General features: G+C 36.9%; 1 protein-coding gene across 1 annotated transcript in view; it reads left to right on the top strand.

Annotated features, from left to right (window-relative positions):
- Positions 1–21,526, top strand: part of LOC127865445 (uncharacterized) — a 45,950-nt gene extending 24,424 nt beyond the window's left edge. Inside the window, exons 4-9 of the mRNA XM_052405334.1 lie at positions 2,687–2,757; positions 6,117–6,258; positions 15,249–15,475; positions 16,922–17,415; positions 18,448–18,590; positions 21,461–21,526. Coding sequence (XP_052261294.1) covers positions 2,687–2,757; positions 6,117–6,258; positions 15,249–15,475; positions 16,922–17,415; positions 18,448–18,590; positions 21,461–21,526 — 1,143 coding nt within the window. The remainder of the gene's footprint in view (positions 1–2,686; positions 2,758–6,116; positions 6,259–15,248; positions 15,476–16,921; positions 17,416–18,447; positions 18,591–21,460) is intronic.
- Positions 21,527–23,868: the final 2,342 nt, after the last annotated feature.

The following is a 23,868-nucleotide window of genomic DNA, read 5'->3' as shown; positions in this document are numbered from 1 at the left end:
GCGTAAAGGGAAGTGCTTCCTATAAGCAGGGCTCAAAATTAAGGGAGTTTTACCATTCTCTTTTTAATTTTGTTGCTACGCATAAGTATCGTCTTGATGATGCGATTCAAATAAGCACAACCGACATAGGATTTTATGAAGAACAAATGTGTATTTGCCTCATAAAGACCCCTTCACTACCGTTATCTAGAGGTCTGCTATAAGTAAAATTAAACACGATTGTGTTGATCCGCATTATCCGTTGTATTTTCATTTCTCTGAATCTCAAGTTACCAATAAAAAACAAGTTCATTATGTACACATTTATTTAATAATAAATATTGTCTTATTTGAAAATTGCAATTATAATTAACATAGTATAAATTAATAGTAATGTGATTTTTGAAAAAAAATATTTTCAAAATGTTTCGTATGAATAGCCATAATATTAATAAATGCATTTAAGGTAGAAGATAAAACTCAGTTATTAGAGTGCCCGCTTTGTTGAAAGTCTCCGTAATCTGAAGTGCCCTTTATCAGTAAACAAAGTGCCTGCAACTTTATGTATGCCACTTATTACAACATGCACTATCTTTGTTTATATTTCATTGAATACTATCAAAATTTCAGTATTTGAAGCACAGTGATTACTCTACATGCTGGAATAGCAAACAATTTCTTGCAATAATTCTTAGTAGTTTTATTTTGTTAAAATGTTTACTGTTCATCCAGTTTATGCTGTTTTCAGATCGAATTTTCTATTTTTTTGGGCAAAACTGTACCATTCTTCCGTGCAATTGTGTATTCCCAATACAGAAGGGTACACCATTTATCAACTCGACCATGTGTCTTGTCTTAAAAACTAATCTTTAGGATATAACTTTAAATAAAACAGAGGAACTAACCTCTCGCGCGTGGCGTTTGTTGTTCTCTGTTAGTGAAGTGCCATCCATCAATGAAGTATTCGCATACCTGGCGTGAGGTGGCAGTTTATAATATTTCTTATGTCAATACCAAAATTTGAAATGGAGATATGAATTATTAAAAATTGGTTATTTATTGCATAGGTTTTTAAAAATTGCACAATTTTGAAGTATTTATTTATTGTCAATGTTCACTATTTCAGCAATGATGCTGAAGGCCCATCGTGGGATACCCATGACTGATTCATTCCGTTACTCTCCAGCATTAGCTGTGGGACATAAACAAAACACACCGTTTTGACCTTAACTGTAACCTTTCAGTAGACCGACGAAATCGCAGTTTACAAAAAGAATTTCGCTTTGGCGGTGTCAATGCTTCGCCTGGATAATTGCGATTTGATACACCAAGCTTTTCCATCCACCTGTCCGAGTGCTTAAAAAGACATCGCGCCCATGTAAGAGACTAGAGATACTTTTACTCTGATAGTCGATTAAATTCTCAATTTTAAAGTATACGCATGCATGACGAAATTCCATTTCTACAGACGACGCAATTTTGACAACAAAACCGAAGCCTCTAAAGTACGAGTTGTATCATTGATAAAAAATATCCTCATGAAGCGCTGAGGGATCCAAAGAATTTACTGGATTTGACACGCCCTAAAACGGTGAAAAGAGCTCGTAATGTCCCACGGTCGATAAATGGAGAGTAACGGAATGGGTAGAACGTGGGTATCCGATGATGCTGATGGCCTAGAAACAAAATTTGTGAGATGACATCGCTGGGCCTCTTTTAAAATATTAAAAGGGCATTTTGATTGTATCACCTCTGTAATACAGATATGTATTAAATTTTATATTCATGTTACCTCTTTTGAAGCAGATGTGTATCTAGGAACAATTATTTTATGAACTGGTTGAGACAAAATGTATTCCAAGCCAAACAATTAATATTTAACTGTAACACTCTTCAAGTGGTTTGAACTCTCCTACAAAAATAGCCTTCTTTAATGAGACTTTTGTTACAACCCTAAAGTCCTTTTGTTGATATTATGTTCAATTACAAAATCAAGACATATGTGTAGGGCAATTTTAAATGCATACTTTATCAAAGATAATATAATTTAGTAAATGCATATGTCATTTAAAATTATTATATGTCAATATGCCCCTTTAAATTAAGTGATCAATTGTGAATAAAAATGTATAACTATCAAATCAACCAAAACACTTCATATCTGTGATTGTCAGTTTTATGCAACCCAACACCTCCCCAATGTATGCATGATAGATTCAGTGAAAATTGATAGGCTATTAACTTGTTTAATAATCACGTGATAGTCAGTTGACATGGTTACATTGTTTACTGGTAACACAAAGTTGGGCCGCATATTAGTAGAGAGATCATAGCAATCTTAGCTGTATATCTGATTTGTTCCTGATTGTTCCTGATAAGTTTAAAATCTTTATAAAAAAGTGAACTTTTAAGCAACATATGTGTGTGTAGAATTTATTTCTATATTTGGAGATAGGTTAAGTAGTTTTACTTGCAATTAGAAAGTGCAGTTAATGTTTAACAAATAACTTACAAAATGTCATCATTTTCTGGGTCTTCTATTGAGAAGGGATGTGACTTTGTGCCTGACTCCTTATGTAGTACCTGCAAAGACAAAAATAGTGTGATTCATGCTGAATTTTACTGTGAAAGGTGTAAATATTTCTTCTGTAGAAAGTGTCTTGACTTACATGACAATTTGTTTACAAAACATAATGTACTTGGAAAGGAACATGGAGTGAAATGGCCAGTGTCCAGAGAAGAAGACAGCCTTTCACAAAAATTCAAAGTGGACTCCAGGTATTTATAAAAATGCTTGTGTTTGTAAAGTCTTGGACATCAATGTCATTTTTATACGCCCGTATAAAATACGGGACGTATTATGTGAAACCCCTTGGCGGGCGGGCGGGCGGCGGGCGGGCGGCGGGCGGAAGGCATCACTTTGTCCGGACTCTAATTCAAATTGTATTCATCCGATCTTCACCAAACTTGGTCAGCAGTTGCATCTAGTTGATATCTAGGCCAAGTTCGAATATGGGTCATGCCGGGTCAAAAACTAGGTCATAGGGTCAATAAGTGCATTTTCAAAGGGGCCACTTTGTCCGGACTCTATTTCAAATTGTATTCATCCGATCTTCACCAAACTTGGTCAGCAGTTGCATCTAGTTGATATATAGGCCAAGTTCGAATATGGGTCATGCCGGGTCAAAAACTAGGTCATAGGGTCAATTAGTGCATTTTCAACGGCGCCACTTTGTCCGGACTCTAATTCAAATTGTATTCATCCGATCTTCACCAAACTTGGTCAGTAGTTGCATCTAGTTGATATCTAGGTCAAGTCCGAATATGGGTCATGCTGGGTCAAAAACTAGGTCAAAGGGTCAATTAGTGCATTTTACTTTGTCCGGACTCTAATTCAAATTGTATAAATCTTATCTTCACCAAACTTGGTCAGTAGTTGCATCTAGTTGATATCTAGGCCAAGTTCGAATATGGGTCATGCCAGGTAAAAAACTAGGTCATAGGGTCAATTAGTCCATTTTCAACAGCGCCACTTTGTCCGGACTCTTATTCAAATTGTATTCATCCGATCTTTACCAAACTTGGTCAGTAGTTGCATCTAGTTGATATCTAGGTCAAGTTCGAATATGGGTCATGTCGGGTCAAGAACTAGGTCATAGGGTCAATTAGTGCATTTTCAACGGCGCCACTTTGCCAAAATGCCTTATACAGGTTTATGATTATCAATTTAATACACCTCATTTACATTTATCATCCGCTGAACACTTATCGAACTTGATAGCAATAAAAACCGCTATAAGAATCTTATAAAGGTGAATTACAGACAGCCTTGGTATTCATGCTGATATAAAATGTAAAAGCAAACAGTATTTAAACATTCAAACCAAATATTTATTTCAGTTTTTAGGGAACTAATTTCAAGATAAGTAATATCAGTACAGGAAATACTGCCATTCTATACCTATGTAGGTTTAAACAATTATGATTTAAATATTGTGTTTTAGAGAACAAATGAGACTAAGTGTACACTTATTGATATCAATGCATATATATGAATATATCAGTTATATAAGTTGTTGTTGTTTTTTTTGCTTATTTCCAAAACAAATACATCAATCATCAGTGTATCATCTCCAATGGCACACGAATCGGGCGTATATTGCTCCGTCATGCGGCGCTCTTGTTAAAAGGATCTTTTCACGTTTTGGTAAATTGACAAAATTGAAAAAAGTTGTTTCAGATTTGCAAATTTTAGTGTAAGTTATGATATTCGTGAGGAAACAGTAATACTGAACATTAACCATAGTCTAATATAGCCATTATACGCATCTTTTGACGATTAAACTACCAAACTACTACGGGTTACATTTTCAGGAAAAGGTTAACCTGAATTTTTTTGTATTGCTTTTTCATGGAATAATTTGTATGATTTTATACGGTTTGCGTGCGACATACTACCAATTTGCACTAATTTGCGCTGGGGACTAGTTAAAAAAAATAACTTTTAACTTAAATGCTTTTACGCAATAAAAATTTATCCAAAATTAAGCATACATTTTTAAAGTTATTAAAATTAATGATAAAATTCATTTTTATTAAGAAACTGATATGTTATCAACACAAGCAATCTCAAATTAGTTTCATTTCAATAGAAAACATTAACAAGCGTTATGAAATGTTTAACTTTTACTTAAACATTTTTACTACTAAAGGTTTTTCAGTTAATAACCTGTTATGGAAAAGGTTAACCTGTTAATGTTTCTCGTAACCTCTTGCATCCTTTATAGACACTGCTACTTTTCCTGGATTTCTGCCAACTTTTTCTTAATTTAAGTTCAAAAGATAATTGTCATTAATTGTTTGTAGGCCAAAAGGAGACAATTATGAGCATGAGGCAGGACATTTGAATATTTACCGTGACACGTGAATATTGTCAACAGGTTTTTTCTTTTCCCGAATTTTATAGCCGAAATTAGGCTATATTCCTTATCGCATTATAAAGTATACTTTTTTCCCAAAATTTTCTAAACATTCCCAATCGGGAAGAAAAATGCAAATTACATCGGCAATTTTACTTTTTAACAATCCGATCCGGTCTGGTACGGGTTTTAGACTATACTGTACCTCGATTTGGATAACGTCAACATTATTTGTGCGCCCGATATTCCCGTTGTTAGTCAGCTGCTTATATATTTGCGATTCAAGCGTTTTGTGATTCTACTGAATGGAAAACAAATATTTCACACAATTTGAAATATAAAGTGAAAAGATTCCTTAGCAAAAACCTGTCCAAACGAAAACTTTAGATATTTTTAAGCAAGCGTGATTAAATAAACAAACATCAACAAGTACAAGTCCTACCATTGAAACTCCTTCCATAGTTAATGATAGTAATTTGATAACAAATATCCAAATGCAATCACTGAGGGGACAAAATGCAATCACTGATGAGACCAAATGAAATCAATAAGAGGACAAAATGCAATCACTAAGGGGACCAAATGCAATCACGAAGGGAACCAAATGCAATCACTAAGGGGACCACTCAAAGACACTTATAACCTTACATGCTGTATGTCCCTTTTAGCGGGACAGTCCTGCTTTTGGGCTGTTTGTAACACTGTCTCCATTTGAGACGATTTGTTGTGACATTTGTTTAAACACTATGTTCTATAATTTTACTCTTAAACTAGCTTTTCAAAATCTGTTTGAATAAGCTTACCATCGCTTATTCCTTATTTGTCCCTAATGGCCCCTTTTATCAAGAATAAAGCCTGTACCAGTGATGTTGTTATCACCTTAGCGGCGACTAATGGGCACACAAGGGAATCTTACAGGCATTCATGCAATGGGCATTTTAACAATCAGCATTGCTTATTGCTATTCATACAAGTGACTTTATTAAAAACAGAATGTGTTGGAATTTTATGGCCCAATATTTCAAGTTCAAGTAACTCTCCTGTGTAATATATTAACTTAGGTAAAAACATGCATGTATTATCTGTAAAAACAGCGATTTTTCATATCATCAAATTGAATGCAGAAAAATACAAGTTGTTTGTCACATACATTAACATATTTTCAGAAATGGTATGTGCATATTGCATCAATCTAACTCTGAACTAATTTGATGATAGGCCTGGTAGGAGGGCTGGCCTGGACGATGCTGTGCCTGGTAGGAGGGCTGGCCTGGACGATGCTGTGCCTGGTAGGAGGGCTGGCTTAGACGATGCTGTGCCTGGTACAAGGCCCATTCCTCACAGAGTGGACAAATTAAAGGTACTGATATAGATAAACAAAATGTTTGCTGTGATGATTGTGTTATTCCACCTCTACAATCTAAAGGGGGTATATTTTTATCATCATGTGTGTCTGTCTGTCTGTACGTCTGTAGACACCAGTGCTCCAGCTAGGCCTTAATTGAAGGGCGTTCCGCCCTGCCCCTCCGAACCTTGGCCCTACCCTTCCTAAGGCCCCCCCCCCCCTGCCCTTAACAAAAAGTTTTTTTATTTTTTTGCATTTTTTTTATATATGATAATTAATAAATCTCTTATTACATTGTATTTAATTCATTCCTTATTGTAGACATTGTATTTGAATGGTTTAATAATGTTTTAATAATAATGGGAATAACATATTTTAACAATTACTAATTACATATAAATTAACATGCAACAGGAAGCATTCCTGAAACGACCACGCGCTCGAAAGTGCCCTTTTGACAAAATGCTGCGCGTTCAAAGCGACCTTTTGACAAAAAAGCATACATGCCATAATTTTTTAGGTCCAAAGCGGGACATTCCATAAAAAATTGTCGGGACATTTGCCCAAAAAGCAGGACACCTAAAACGATCTATCATTCCACCTTTACTATAGTCAGTATAGTACTAACAAAAACTCTTGATACTTTTATTCAAGACATAAAACATCTGATATGAAGCATGAAATCTAAAATATAACAATAACAGTTTTATTAAATAAGACAATAGCAAACAACGAAGATAATATTCATCTGTTTAAGAGTACAAAATCTAGAACATTACGACAACAATACTCATTATATTAATTTCAATGGCAAACATTAACGCAGGGGAGGCTATCCAGTTGACTGAAAGTACGGGTTACAGTACACTATCTACCGAACAGTTACATCGGTTACACACGGAATGCGCGGCCGTACACATTTCCGTATTTTGTTTTCTTCCTATATACACAGATTAAACTGAATTGGGAATTGTCAGGCGCTGTATTGGGGTAGTGTCAAACTGTCATGAATAACAACACGTTGTTTTTATTACAATAACACAAGACAAGATGGGTAACTCTTTTACTGTTTGTTGCGATGTTTTTTAAGCATGTGTCCATGCGCAGTTTGTTACTTGTCAATTGTCGCGGCTTAATTGGAGTAGGGTCAAACTGTCATGCATAGCACCTCGTTGTTTTTAGCTTAATTGGAGTAGGGTCAAACTGTCATGCATAGCACCTCGTTGTTTTTATAACAATTACACTAGACAGGATGGGTATCACTTATTGGACTGTTTGTTGCGATTTTGGTATATTGCACATTCGGAATATCCCGCTATATTGGAACTAAACATTGAATGGAAAAGACTCATTTATGACGTAGCGTTAATTTTACAAAACAATTGTTTTTTTTAAACCGCTTCAAACAAATACAAAATAAACACATTTTCAACATTTATTTTATTATAATAAAACTATCGATAGCAATAAGCGACCACTATCTTGAAGACCACCATGGTGTGAATGCCTGATGAAATCAATAATAAGCCGATAAATCGCTGATAAGGTGTCATAAACAACACTGGTACACACGATAAGTAGACTCGGATTGTTAATTGGGGGTCAATAAAGGGATTAGCGGTGTTAAGTGTTAGCGAAACAGAGCTTGAATAGCGAATTTTATTGGGAACCTATACACCTTACATCGTTTTTTACGAATGTCGGGACAAATCGTCTCATGGCGGGACGGCGGGACAAAGGGCCCAAAAGCGGGACTGTCCCGCCGAGATCGGGACGTATGGCATGTATGCAAAAAAGCCCCCCCCCCCCTGCCATTTTCAAATCCTAGCTGGAGCACTGAGACACAATCTTGTGTGGAGATGTTCTCCTAAACTTTTCTTCATAAATATGTTTAACATGCATTAATTGTTTTGTATTTTATGTATGTGGGAATTTCAAAACATTTTAGCTCAAGCCAAATATTGTGATCACCTTATGTCCGGCAGTATGCGGGGTGCAGTGTGCTTGCTATGACATGCGACTCACGTAATATGAAGATGTTTTCATATGAATGAATTTCTACATTGACATACCGGTAAAACAAGACCGGAAAATTTGGCTAGTTTAAAGAGAATTTGTCCTTGAAACAGAAGTTTCACTTTAGGATTTAGATCATGCTAACCTTGATTGCGTTCAAGAGAGTGGTAAAGCACTGATCAAACTGGTAATATGATACATGTATCTGCTTGGAAACTGAAATTCAAATCAGTCCTTACATTGATATATATTTTTGGATAAATTTATTGTATGCGTTTTTATACCCAGAATTAAATTTTAATGTTTTTTTTCTAAACTCAAATCAAGAGTTAGTAATAACAAAATAAAACAGAACATCTATCACATGGAAAAGTACTTGTAATAAGATAAAAACACAGATATGCTGATGCATACACCTGTAATACTGCTTTGCAATTATGAATAAGTTGTAATAAGGCATTGCAATTATGAAAACATGCGCTTTCTTATTTGAATTATGTTGCACGGTTATATAGGTATGTGAAGGTTTCAAGTTTACAGCTTCAGAGAGGAGGTGTATTTGAGTCATTATATTGGTCAGTCGGTCGGCTTGTCAACATACATTTTTAAGACCTAACTTCTCCTAGAAAAATTTCAAGCGATTAAATTAAAACTTTATTAATCACCATAACGTGAAGATGTGCAAGAGTTATTTGCCCTTGAATTACTATAGTTCGGGCAGGTTTTGTTATATATGTTACTATAAAGAGTTGTATATTACTATAGTTCAGGCAAGTTCTATTGTATATGTTTGTAAAGGTTCCTTGTACTTTATTCTACAGCGCAATGATTTTTATAGAGGCAATACAAGGCATTCAGGTTTATTTAAAACCTTGCCTTAACACCACTAGTACATGTACAGTACACTCCACACGTTTTCCCCAAAAAACTCGCTCACTCCGCGGTTATTTTCGTGCTAGCGAGTGTTTACGCGGAGTTTAAAAGCGAGGTAAAACGTGGCGTTCCGCCGAGTTCGCTAATACACGCAGCGTGTATTACTTTAGCCTAGTCGCTAAATGCAGACAATTTCCGTTCTTATCAGCGACCGCCGCACAACACCGCGTTAGCAGTGTACTACTGGACATGCCAAAAAATAAAAACATTGTTATTAAATATTGTTTAAATACTGTATAAAAATAAAGATAATTGTATAGAAAATTAATGCGTATAAAAATTATGTTTTTTAATTCACAGGTACGTCTACAATATTAGTCTATCTAACTACGATTTTTAATGTTAGCACGACGTTTGCAAATTCTTCCAATATACAGTCATCATGTATATTTCCCGACAAAAGCGCACGAAAATTATGCTGCAATGTGCAAGGTCTAGGTATACTCCTGCAAAGCGTTTGATTTTTTGATACAAACTTTGTAGAGCAGAGAATACTTAATTCTGTTGATTTTGGTTAAAAGTTTCTTAGGTATATTTTAACAAAATTATATTGCGAATAAGTTGATATTTCCTACAAAATAATTTAAAATTGAACACGCCGAATCTTTATCGTTACGGTATTTTAGTAGAGTAATTATTTTAACAGTAATTGTACTGTAAACTGATTAAAGAAGACATCTGGGCGGAACTGGATTAAGTGTTTGATGTTATGAAAACACGCAAAGCTTGTCTACTGACCTATTGTGTAGACTGCTGTCTGCGGTGTTTTGACAAAAGGGATTAACATGTGTGAATGTCACTCTGCCGATTTGGTCCATAATTACTGGTAAACATTGTTTTGAATGTCGACGCAATTAGAATACAACTGTGAATATTTAATACAACTATCAACTCAATAGTTACCACCTTCTTCTAGCAATCAATGGAATAACCTACCTACAAAGAGAAAATAAATGCATTAGTGAGCAGAGAATCGACTTTGTTCCAACAATTAAAATGCATTCTTTGAACGTGGTTACTTGAGTAAGTTATGCCTTCAGACAGGAAGCGGCTTTCCTTTGATAACGTCAAACTGTCAATTCATACGGATGTGCGAGACTTTTAGGGTCCTTGGTCATTTGTTTACATGTTCAGTATAGAAAAAACACCTGCTTACATGAACACTTTGGATTAAATTATCAAAATAAAAACAATGTTGCAAACTGATTATATTAATTGGTAAGTATAAGTTTAAAGACAATGTTTTGTTTGTCATAAATCAACGAGTTTTCTTACAACTACTTCTACAACCACGTGGGGATCGATCTATCTTAGGTGTTGTTTATTTAATGGTATATTATATATATATATATATATATATATATATATATATATATATATATATATATATATATATATATATATATATATATTTAAATAAATAAATGTATGTACTTGTAATAAATGTAATTTTATTTGAAAATCAGGAAGTCAAACAAAGTTAAATTGATCGTTATATCGTAAAACACGGAGTTTTCCCGTGTTGCCAATGCGGAGGGCCACCGCGTCGGCTTATCAATTTTGCCGATCGTTCAATGCGGCGTCCAAAATCTTGCAAACGCCGCGTATCGCAAACTTTTCTTAATCGCCCTCGGCGTTAATGCACACGGCGTATGGAGGGAAATTGGGGAAAACGCGTGGAGTGTACTGTACATAGAGATTACTTTTTATGCATTTCTCTACTTTCATTTGTTTTTATGCCTCCGGATCGAATGATGGGGGGTATATTGTTTTTTGCCTGTCTGTCTGTCATTCTGTCCCAAATTCCAAAACTTCAACCTTGGTCATAACTTTTGGCAATATTGATGATAGCAACTTGATATTTGGCATGCATATGTATCTCATGGAGCTGCACATTTTGATTGGTGAAAGGTCAAGGTCATCTTTCAAGGTCAAAGGTCATATATATGGCTTCAAAGCGCAGTATGGGGCATTGTGTTTCACAAACACAGCTCTTGTTAAATTTAGATTTATACATTGATGAAATGTTTACATTTCAAATCCTATATAAATAAAAGCAGTTATCAATCAAATGCAGCGCTTCTTTTTAATTTGTTTCAATGAATACAAAGTCATCACAACACGCTTGCCTGCTTAAAAGAAAAAAATCTCAGCACCAATGGGGCATTGAACCAGGGTCTCCCGCATTGAAACCAGCCACTCTAAATGCAATGCTAAAGAGCTTACTTGACTGTAGAGCTGTTTGAAAAGATCTTATTTCACTACGCTGCCAACACAAATAATTCAATGCATCATTCAGGTCAAGGCATCTGAATTTTGAATGCAGTTGTTTTAATTAAAATGATGGTGTGTGTTTACTATAGATTATTATAATACATTTCAAATAACATTGTTGGAATGTATTTAAAGCATAAAAACAGCAACATTAATTTCCCGTTTTTTGTCAAAAGGATGCAATATTTCCCAATCCAAAGGGACCCGGCCTTCTCCTAAATGGTGAGAAATAAACGACACTGGTGATTGACATCAATATTGTTGTATAAGATGTTTCACTTTTGGATAATTGGCACTCAATATTTTGTGCCAAAAATAGAAAATATTAAAATAAACACTTTCACAAAACAAAAGGACATTATTTATCGAAAGTGGTGTGCTTTAAAATGCAAACAAAGATTACTTAATTGTAAATAAAAAACAAATATACATATACAGACATTTTACTGTGTTCTTAGAAATATAAATACAATTCAATAAACAAGTTTAAGAATGGACCCAGTCCCGGATGAGCCATTTGACAGATAAGGAAACTGCCTATGGGTCGTACAACTAATTTTGCCCCTGTATGACATCGTGAATATACATTCTCCATTGATTGTCTCTGTAAATTTCTAACATGATAATTATTATGTTGTATTACAGTATTATAATGATATTTTATACCTATTAAAGGACATATTTTATTTCTTGCAAACCTTGCCACTGGTAGGCTTAACTAAAAGATTGTACCATAAATTTACGAATATTATACGCACTTTTTTATCTGCCAATGTTTTCTTCAAGTAGGGGGTGCGTATAATATACGAGTTTAGAGCAGAACAAAATTTTTCCTGTGCAAATTGTCAACTTAATCGCTGTTATTCGCTTTGTGGCAGCCATTTTGAACTACACTATTACATCAAAGGGGTGCAACAGGGCCCGCGCCATTTGAGCCATTTTCGAAAATATTGACTGGGCACTGGCGTTCTAGTGGGCACCAGGCTGTCAAGTGGCATATGCATTCTAGTAGGCACCAGACTGATAAGTGCCATGGACATTCTGGTATGTACCAGGTTGTCAAGGGACATGTACATTCTAGTAGGCACCAGGCTGACAAGGGGCATGGACATTCTAGTAGGCACCAGGCTGTCAAGTGCCATGGACATTCTAGAAGGTACCAGGCTGTCAAGTGCCATGGACATTCTAGTAGGCACCAGGCTGACAAGGGGCATGGGCATTCTAGTAGGCACCAGGCTGACAAGGGGCATGGACATTCTAGTAGGCACCAGGCTGACAAGGGGCATGGACATTCTAGTAGGCACCAGGCTGTCAAGGGGCATGGACATTCTAATAGGCACCAGGCTGACAAGGGGCATGGGCATTCTAGTAGGCACCAGGCTGACAAGGGGCATGGGCATTCTAGTAGGCACCAGGCTGACAAGGGGCATGGGCATTCTAGTAGGCACCAGGCTGACAAGGGGCATGGGCATTCTAGTAGGCACCAGGCTGACAAGGAGCATGGGCATTCTAATAGGCAACAGGCTGACAAGGGGCCTGTCATTCTAGTAGGCACCAGGTTGTCAAGGGGCCTGTCATTCTAGTAGGCAACAGGCTGACAAGGGGCATGGGCATTCTAATAGGCACCAGGTTGTCAAGGTGCACATGCATTCTAATAGGCACCAGGTTGTCAAGGTGCACATGCATTCTAATAGGCACCAGGTTGTCAAGGTGCACATGCATTCTAATAGGCACCAGGTTGTCAAGGGGCTCGGGCATTCTAATAGGCACCAGGCTGTCAAGGGGCATGGGCATTCTAGTAGGCACCAGGTTGTCAAGGGGCATGTACATTCTAGAAGGCACCAGGTTGTCAAGGGGCAAGGGCATTCTAATAGGCACCAGGCTGTCAAGGGGCATGAACATTCTAGTAGGCAACAGGCTGACAAGGGGCATGGGCTTTCTAGTAGGCAATAGGCTGACAAGGGGCATGAACATTCTAGTAGGCAACAGGCTGTCAAGGGGCACGGGCATTCTAGTAGGCACCAGGCTGTCAAGGGGCATGGACATTCTAGTAGGCAACAGGCTGACAAGGGGCATGAACATTCTAATAGGCACCAGGCTGTCAAGGGGCACGGGCATTCTAGTAGGCAACAGGCTGTCAAGGGGCATGGGCATTCTAGTAGGCACCAGGCTGTCAAGGGGCACGGGCATTCTAGTAGGTAACAGGCTGTCAAGGGGCACGGGCATTCTAGTAGGCAACAGGCTGTCAAGGGGCATGGGCATTCTAGTAGGCACCAGGCTGTCAAGGGGCATGTACATTCTAGAAGGCACCAGGTTGTCAAGGGGCAAGGGCATTCTAATAGGCACCAGGCCAGTGATTTTTTTTGCTTTAATTTGTTACAGCCTGTGCCTTTTGAATTGGGAAAATTAGCGCGATAAACCGTGAAATTGGGAAAAATAGCGCGATAAACCATGAAATTGGGAAAAATTAAGCATTATAAATAGGATTATAAGTAACAGAAGTGATATTGTGTTTAAGTGCATGTTCAGGGAGTTTTCTAGAAAAGGAGTCTGGTCAAATTAGTTTGTTTTTTTAATCAATAAAAGTGGCAAGTTTGGGAATGATTTATGGACAAAAATGACTAAATTCAAGTTATATATTTTGTAAGATGTTTAAAAAATAAAGTTGAGACCTAGATTTAAGAAATCATAATTAAGATATATGAGACTTCTTTCTAAAAAAAAAAAAAAAAAAAAAAAAAAAATTTTTTTTTTTTTTTTAAGTTGGGCTTTTTTTGGGAAATTTTGGTCAGAATTTTGGGAAAAACCGTGTATTTTTGCGATTGGGAAGCAGCCGAAATTCGGCTGAAAATTTGAGCAAAAAAAATCACTGCAGGCTGTCAAGGGGCCTATCATTCTAATAGGCACCAGGTTGTCAAGGGGCACGGGCATTCTAGTAGGCACCAGGCTGTCAAGGGGCCTGGGCATTCTAGTAGGCAATAGGCTGTCAAGGGGCCTGTCATTCTAATAGGCACCAGGCTGTCAAGGGGCCTGTCATTCTAGTAGGCACCAGGCTGTCAAGGGGCACGGGCATTCTAGTAGGCACCAGGCTGATAAGGGGCATGGGCATTTAAGTAGGCATCAGGCTGTCAAGGGGCATGTACATTCTAGTAGGCACCAGGTTGTCAAGGGGCACGGGCATTCTAATAGGCACCAGGCTGTCAAGGGGCCTATCATTCTAATAGGCACCAGGTTGTCAAGGTGCACAGGCATTCTAGTAGGCACCAGGCTGTCAAGGGGCCTGGGCATTCTAGTAGGCACTAGGCTGTCAAGGGGCCTGTCATTCTAATAGGTACCAGGCTGTCAAGGGGCCTGTCATTCTAGTAGGCACCAGGCTGTCAAGGGGCACGGGCATTCTAGTAGGCACCAGGCTGACAAGGGGCATTGTCATTTTAGTAGGCACCAGGCTGACAAGTGGCATGGGCATTCTAGTAGGCACTAGTTTGAGAAGGGGCCTTGGATGCGGCCCAAAAATTTTAATTGCCTTTGGGTCTCCATGGTACTTTATCTGCCACTGATCATGGCGCCTGCTATTCGTCTATCCAAATTACACACATGACAAGTTAAGTCCCTTTGGCTTTTACTGGAATGAAAGTTTCCCGGTAACCATGATGATAGCTGTTAAACAAGTGCCTTGTATACCTAGACATGTTCATGGTAGACCTTAATTGCTAAATGATATATAGATATAATTATAATACAGAACATACTGTCAGTTGAACTCTTATTACTGTAATTTACAGGATAACAATACCAGAGATGTATATCATATCTTCACCAGACCTACATCAGACAATATTCTGAAACCATATACTCCGTCCAGCATTGGGGCAAGCTTGAAACCAGCAGATGACCTGCATTCATCCAGACCTACCTCAGACAAGAGCCTGAAACCATATACTCCATCCAGCATTGGGGCAAACTTGAAACCAGCAGGTGACCTGCATTCCGTTAAGTCCACAAAGCAACGGTATGTGCATTCTACAAAGTTTGTTAAATTCATAAACCTGGTGTCACACCTTGGGGTATGTCACTTGCTTATTAAGTACTTATATAACAAATAACTTTTAAAAATCATGTGTGAAGGCATAAAGACCAGATGAGTAACATATATGTATTGTATAAATATAGGCTTTTACAAATTTTGTTAAATTCCAGTTCCTCTGGTCCAGGGTTTTTTTTTCCACTTTTTGGGAAGATAGCCCATGGCTTTGGAAATGGGAATTTTATCGGCATTTTCATGAAATTGGGAAAATAAATTCATTAGCCTTTTTTTCCACACGAAAAGTCCACTGATTAGGGAAATACTAAATTTGATTTAACTCTTTAAAATTATTCAAATTAAAAGAAAAAATCATATAATACTTTGTTAGATGTAATTGAATTAAAATTGAGATAAAATACACATAAGACTTCTTTCTAAAAAAAAAAAAAAATGCAATTGGAAATTTTTTGCCACATTTTGGGAAAAAAGTATACTTTTTGGGATTGGGAACATAGCCGAATTTCGGCTATAAAATCGGGCCAAAAAAAACCCTGTGGTCACAATGGTTATACATACCTAGGCTTTATTCTCAAAATAATTTCTTTTTTGCTGAGACAAAAAGGCCCAAAATTTCAATTTTTGATTTGTTATAGCAAAGTTTTTTTTTATTAACCCTTAAAGCGCTGGAGCTGAATTTTAAAGGCCTTTGCAAACAGTTTGGATCCAGATGAGACGCCACAGAACGTGGCGTCTCATCAGGATCCAAACTGTTTGCTATTCTGATAGTATTCTTTGAAAAAAATCGAAGAAAATGCTAATTTTAGAAATTCTGCAGACGACATTTTAGCAGACGACAAATTTCCCAGCATGCAAAGGGTTAAATCATGCCAATGTGGAAAAAACTGATGTGAAAACATTGTATTTACTTATATAATTTAAATAACTAAAAAAAATGTCCCTGAAACCATATTTTATATTAGGATGATAAAAGAATATATTTACAGGGTAGAGTATGGAAAAGTAAGGTTTGTAACTGTGTAGACATCTGCTTACTTCATATAATGTCTACACAAACATGTTATTTGTTAAGAGTCGCTTGTTACATCATTGTAGCAAAGGTATTGACCCTATTTGTTTGTACCTGATGGCCTGGTTTGTGAAATATAAGCTGTATAACACTGTTTCATTGAGTATAAATGGTTTAGTATTTAAAGTATAACACTACATAACATTTTTTGTTTAATTTTTACAATGCTATGTATATTAAGGTAAATTGAGTACAATTATTTGTTAAAACACTAACAGATATGTTAAGCAGTTTATTCCTAAAACACTATTCTGTTTCTCTATTAATAACAATGATCAAAACTTCATATTCAATTTTCAAATGTTTTAACTTGTGTGACTTGTATGTTCATTTTATCCTTTCAGACCCATCCCTGAGTGGTTAAAATCACCGTCAACGATATCAGTGCAGGGGAATCCTGCCAAGGTGTTCACTGTCAAGGGAAAGTCTGAGCACAATGTGTTCATACCGAGTGATTCATACACATGCTTAATCGAAGCCATCTGTGTCCTCCCAGATGGACAGGTCCTGGTTGCAGACAGCGGTAATCAGAAAGTCAAGCTTCTGAACCAGCAGTTTCAGGTGGTGAGTCACTGTGGTGTGACTTCTGGGCCATGGGACATGTGTGTTATCACACCCAGTGAGGTTGCAGTGTCTGTGGGTCATGGGATCCAGTTTATCACAGTAAACAAAACCCAGCTGGTGCCAGCGAGGAAGGTTCAGTTAGAACATGATTGTAAAGGTATCGCCCACCACCAAATGGACCTGTTCATCACTTCACGTAAAGCACTGTACAAGTACTCACTGAGTGGGAATCTGGTCTGCATACTGTATGGGGATGTGTCAGGTCCTGATACAGGTAAGAATCATAGAGGACTCATCCTGATATCATATGTATAACTGAGAAAGTGTAAATGTGTATAATGTATATGTTTATTGATTGTTGCTATAGCCAGACAGATTTTCAGTATTATTGATTTATAAACATGAGTTATGAAGCATTTTAATTGTCACTACATGGCATGTCTATAAATAGAAACTGAGTTCCTGGGAAAGAGACACTTTCTGACCTGGTCTTCATTATGTTGTACAAATACTTTACATGTACAATATCTTTAATACATGAACAAATCTCATAACATGGTATAAAAAAGATGCTCTTTAAATTTTTGAATTTGGATCTTAAGAAGTGTTACAAAAAATGTACGTACATGTAAATGTAATTAACAATTTTTAGAAACTGTCTTTTTTTATATTGTTAAGCAACACTACTAGATAGAAAAGTGTCAGTATTTGTTGTTTGCCAAATTATTTTTCTAGTTATAAGCACTTTTCAGACACAATTACAGTCGTACCACTGCACAATAATAATAAAAAATTATGTCTTGTGTCAATTTTCTTATATGTCAGTACATTGTTATCATATTCGTACATGTGTAGGAAATATATTTTTGCAGCAAAAAGTAACAATCATATACACATGTTGATTGAACTGTGTAATTATTTTCATCTTTGTAATGATTTCATCTGTGTAAGTGTATATAACACTTCATTTCTACCTCACCAGTCGCATTTCAACATATCACTTTTACACAATAACACTGACATTTATTGCCACACATAACTATTAAATAATTCAAATGTATGCATATGTTAACATATGTTTATTGTCTATTTATAACAACCAACACATATGTAATACAATATCACTGCAGTATGTTTAATAAGATTATTTAATATTTACAGTAATTCAATATCTTGATGTTACTCTGTTTTGCAGTAAACAGGTGTGCTGTGAGTCCCACAGGAGACAGGCTGTACATCACCAGCTGGGACCAGCACAAGCTTCTCACCCTGGCCAGGGATGGCACACTCCTGGCTACATACACAGACCCAGCACTAGTGTATCCACGTGGTCTACATGTGACCCCTGCAGGCCAGGTGCTGGTCTGTGAATGCTGGTCCTACACTGTACAACAGGTGGGCTGGGAGGGAGAGAGTAAGCTGACTACGCTGGCTACTAAGGAGCATGGAGTGAGGAACCCATGGTCAGTCTGCTACAGCAGCACCACATCATCCATCATTGTGGGACAGGGGTTGTACGGGAACGACACCATCCTGGTGTTCAGAGTGGAATAGTGTGTACATGTATGTATGAGTTGTTGTAATTAGTGATTAGTATTTTAATGACAATGTGTTAATTGTTTAGCATACGAACATAGTAGTGTGTGATGTTACAATACAACATTGTGTGTGTAGTTAAAGATACAAATAATTTATGTGCACATATTGTTATCTGATTATACAATGTGAGGGTTTTTGTGAGAACATTAGATCTAATGCATATTATGTTATGTTGTCATAACATTTGTGTCATTATGGTCCTAAAATTTAGATCTTGTAAACTGTGCATGAAAAAACAAAGCATTTCAACTGAAAATTTCATATTTGTACATATATGCACATGAACATAGCAACTGAGGCTATTTTTAGACTTTCATTTCTATAAACACCATGCCATGTAAGAAATGTATATGGATGAATATTTTTTAAATAAAATATTGTTTAAGTAATCTTTGGAGGAGCATATATTGATATTTTACGCAATGTTTACAGAAAGGTAACACTTCACGTGAGATTTATTAATTTGCCATATTTTATGCTGTTGAACATCTGTTATTGAGTTTCATTACATTTATATCAATTTGTGTGAGTCCTAAATATACATACAAGAAAAACATCAAGCTATTTTGCTGCTCCAGTCAGGACAAGGATGCTGAGGATGTGGTGGACAAGGATGACCTGAATACACTTAAGGTAACAAAGACGTTTTAATTATCAGGCCTTTTCATGGCCAATTTGGGAAAAAATGCAATTTTGGGATTTTTATTTTTTTCGTGCGAAAAGTCCATTGATTTCAGAAAAATAAATTTAATATAACTATTTCTAATACTTAAAATTAAAAGAATAAAACATATTATGCTAGTAATATACTTTTTTTTAGATCTTATTGAAATATAATTGAGACATATTAATCATAAGGCACTTATTATGCCCCCCTTTTGAAGAAGAGGGGGTATATTGTTTTGCACATGTCGGCCTGTCAGTCTGTCGGTCCTTCTGTCCGTCAACCAGATAGTGTCCTGATGATTACTAAAGAACGCTAAGGCCTAGGATCATGAAACTTCATAGGTACATTGATCATGACTGGCAGATGACCCCTATTGATTTTCAGGTCACGAGGTCAAAGGTCAAGGTCACAGTGACTCAAAATGGTAAAATGATTTCCGGATGATAACTCAAGAATGCTTACGCCTAAGATCATGAAACTTCATAGGAACAATGAACATGACTGGTAGATGACCCCTATTGATTTTCAGGTCACTAGGTCAAAGGTCAAGGTCACAGTGACTCGAAATAGTAAAATGGTTTCCGGATGTTCACTCAAGCATGCTTACACCTAAGATTATGAAACTTCATAGGTACATTGATCATGACTGGCAGATGACTCCTTTAAATTTTCAGGTCACTAGGTGAAAGGTCAAGGTCTCAGTGACTTGAAACAGTAAAATGGTTTCCTGATGTTAACTCAAGAATAATTAGGCCTAGAATCATGAAACTTCATAGGTATATTTATCATGACTGGCAGATGACCCCTAATGAATTTCAGGTCGCTAGGTCAAAGGTCAAGGTCAAAGTGACTCGAAATAGTAAAATGGTTTTTGGATGATAACTCAAGAACACTTATGCCTAGGATCATGAAACTTCATAGGTACATTGACTTTCAGCTCACTAGGTTAAAGGTCAAGGTCATGGTGACTTGGACACAGTAAAATGGTTTCCGGATGATAACTCAAGACTGCTTACTCCTAGGATCATGAAACTTCATAGGTACATTGATCATGACTGGCAGATGATCCCTATTGATTTTCAGGTCACTAGGTCAAAGGTCAAGGTCACAGTGACAAAAAACGTATTAACACCATGGCTGCCACTACAACTGACAGCCCATATTTGGGGCATGCATGTTTTACAAACAGCCCTTGTTAAGGAAAGAAAAACGCTTTGCGTATGGGTCCGTTTCACATACCCATAAATACGCCAGGAAAAGACCTGCTTATGTATTCCCTATGTATTAAGAATGCAAAAAAGATGAGGTGGAAAAGAAAAGTATGAATTTACTTAAGATAAAATATCCTCTTTACTTGTTTGTAAAGTGTAAACTCATATATATATTCATCCGAAATTTCGTGGTCAAAAAAGACTTTTACGGACCTATTAGTTTATTTTGTGGATTTCTCAGTTCAGAAAAATAAATGATGAATTTGTGTCAGTTACTTTTTTGTGTGTGATAAATTTGTGGATCAGTGAACCCTTAAAATCAACATAAATAATGTCCCTCAAATAATAATGGTTTACAGTGTAACCTGTGTATTAAGAATGTTAAAGATGAAATTGACAAGAATGATATGATTTAACAAAACATAAAATGGCGTCTTTTATTGTGTATATCATGTTTACAGCAGGACTTGTTTTACTTGAGGATCAATAACTCAAACTCTTCTTCAGCTCGATGCTTTCCAACTTATCATACAGGAACCTCAGTTACACAACACCCCGAGAATTTCTGTCATCCTCATAAGGCCTTGAGTTTTTATAAAGTTGTGATATATTTAATAAAGCTTATAAATATGATTCCATAGAATGCATTTGTTCTCAATAAGAAGGACCCCGGCCTCATTCCCAGAACAGTGTGATAAAAGCTTTAGAGTTAGTTTTCATGCATGCAATGGCAACAATGTAAGGTTGCATGGGAAAACAGGACTTAATGCATGTGTGTAAAGTGTTGTCCCAGATAGCCTGTTCAGTTTGCATATTCCATATTGGTTCGCTCAACGTTACAGCTACTGCTCAGCAAAGAAGACAGCTGTCTGGTGAAAGGCTGGCCGTATTACAGTCCAGTGATGTAGGGGGACGCGGCCTTTCCATGGCTGGGGATTGCATTGTAGCGGACACTTACAAAAAAAGTTTAAAATGTTAATTATGAATCGACATATTAATAAAGTATTGACCAACAATTTAAATGATGTTTGAGTACGATATGGTTTGATTGAATCAATTGTCATGTTATTTTGGACAAGGAACCAGTGAAATGCCAAGTTCAAAATTCATGAGAATGAAGTTTTGCCTCTGAAAAACTTCAACTCTTATCAAGAGACATAGTTTGTTATAGATTGTAATATAAACCTTTTTTACTAGTTCATATTTCCCATGTTTTCAGGAGAGCCCCGGTTTTGATATAGAGTTTGTACGGCAACGGCACCAGTCGGGCCCGCAGAAGCCTCAAGTCAAGCACGACCCCTCCCCTGACCCCTAGCTTCTCCCATTTGACATCCTAGCTGAGCTTCAAAGGGTCAGCATCGTTGAACAAATTCCTCCTATAGAAAATTTTGAGCACATAGAGTTTTCACATATGGTTCTCAACAACCACAATTTTCGTGTCGAGTGATCCGCACTTGAGCCTGATTGGTTTGTTAGACCCGAGTGCCTGAGATGGGACAACAGTTACAGACACAAGGACTTATTGCAGCAGTTATGGCAACATGTACAGTCAGTTCTCAATGTTGGACTTCACAACTAATATCATGATAAATACAAAGTTGGATAACTCGTTCCATTCTTTTTGGGACAAACAATACAACGGAAAGTAACAAGAGAAAATCAAGGAATATTTGTAGAGTTTTAGTCGGAAGCATATGCTTACCACTGGGCAGTCGTAACTTTACGGACAGTCCCGGTTTGTCCTCACAAGTGTCCAAACTGTCCAAAGAGAACGCACTTTTGACGCAGTTGCTAACATAGAAAGGCAGCACCAACTTTGTTGTGAACACTCAGAGCATCCATGGCCATGCCTCAGGGGGGAAGTTCGACCAACAGCTGAAACAAGATGCTAAAGATGAACCCATCAGGGTTTGTAACTTCCCACTCCAATCCTAAACAGCCTGGCATTGAGTCGGCGCTTGAGAAGGCGTTGAAAAATGACAGCAGTTTTGTTGTGTGGTCCAGTATGCCATTTGGCTCTCAACCTGATGTTAGGTAGAACTCAAACTGGGCCCTTAGCAATATCAGCGAGGCTAGAATGTCATCTCTGCATCTTGAGCTTCAGGTGAGACCTTACAGTGTTATTTATTTGGTCAAAGCATTCCTAATCTCAAAAAGTCTATTCCTTATTTTTTTATAATTACTGGCTTAATTCCCAATTAAATGATTGCCAAAACAAATACTGTTTTGAATGGGTTGTGACATTGAGTTCATTTCCTTATTCAGCTCTATAAGTTGAACATTTATATTTATAGCACTGATACTAAATTTTTAAGTATTCGTTAGCAAAATGTTGTATTGCGTCATATTTAAAGTGGTATAGTGTCACGTCTAAAAGTGCTTAAGTTATTCCTGTTTTTTAATGTACAGATAAATATGGCAACTTGCTACATAATGTACTTTACCATGTATTCCTCACTGTTTAAAACCCCAAAATTTCGATTTAACATGTTGGTGCGCGTTATTCATTATAACAATGCTTTTGTGAGTGCTAACTGGGGAAAAATAAATCATTATGCAATCCTAAATATAAAATATAGACTCAATGTGTTGCATTAAAAAGTGTTAAGTAAGGTGTTTCAACATACATTGTCAAGGCATATTTGTTTGTCACTAAAAACACTATTTTTAGTTAACTTTCCATTTTCTTTGCAGAAAACATTATAAGCAAACAAGACAAACATCATGAATGTTCAGGCAATCCCAATCCACTTATACTACAACTCGCTCAGGAAATTCAGCACGCCACCTTTTAACATCTTCTCACAAGGCGCTAAATCAACACTTCCATCAGCTGAGCCTTGGTGAGTTCCACTTTCATCACGACGAGTCACTCGAGATGAAACAATCTGATCCACAGATAGAGCAGGCGCTGAGTGACTCGCCTCTTTAAGTGACTGACCTCCATATGTTGCTCTCCAATAATATGAACCTGACGCCTGAGGAGCAGCGTTGTCCTACATTCCCGGTTCAGGGTGGTGACTTTGGCGTCAAGACTCACACAATCTCTGGCTATGGCAGCAGCAGCAACAAAAAAAGGAAGTATTTCAGCTGCGCTCTGTGAAAACAGGGCTTAATGCATGTGCCTTAAGTGTTTTACCCACAAAAGCGTGTTAAGTCTGCCCAAGCTAATTTGTGACCACACTTTCCGAATATACCTTAAAACAAAGAATTCCATAAAAGCTGAAAGTGTCGTGGCTGATTAGTTTGT

The sequence above is a fragment of the Dreissena polymorpha genome, chromosome 1, assembly GCF_020536995.1.
Source record: "Dreissena polymorpha isolate Duluth1 chromosome 1, UMN_Dpol_1.0, whole genome shotgun sequence".
Taxonomy (NCBI): domain Eukaryota; kingdom Metazoa; phylum Mollusca; class Bivalvia; order Myida; family Dreissenidae; genus Dreissena; species Dreissena polymorpha.
The sequence above is the reverse complement of the archived record's forward strand: the minus strand, read 5'-3'. Positions and strand labels throughout refer to the sequence as shown.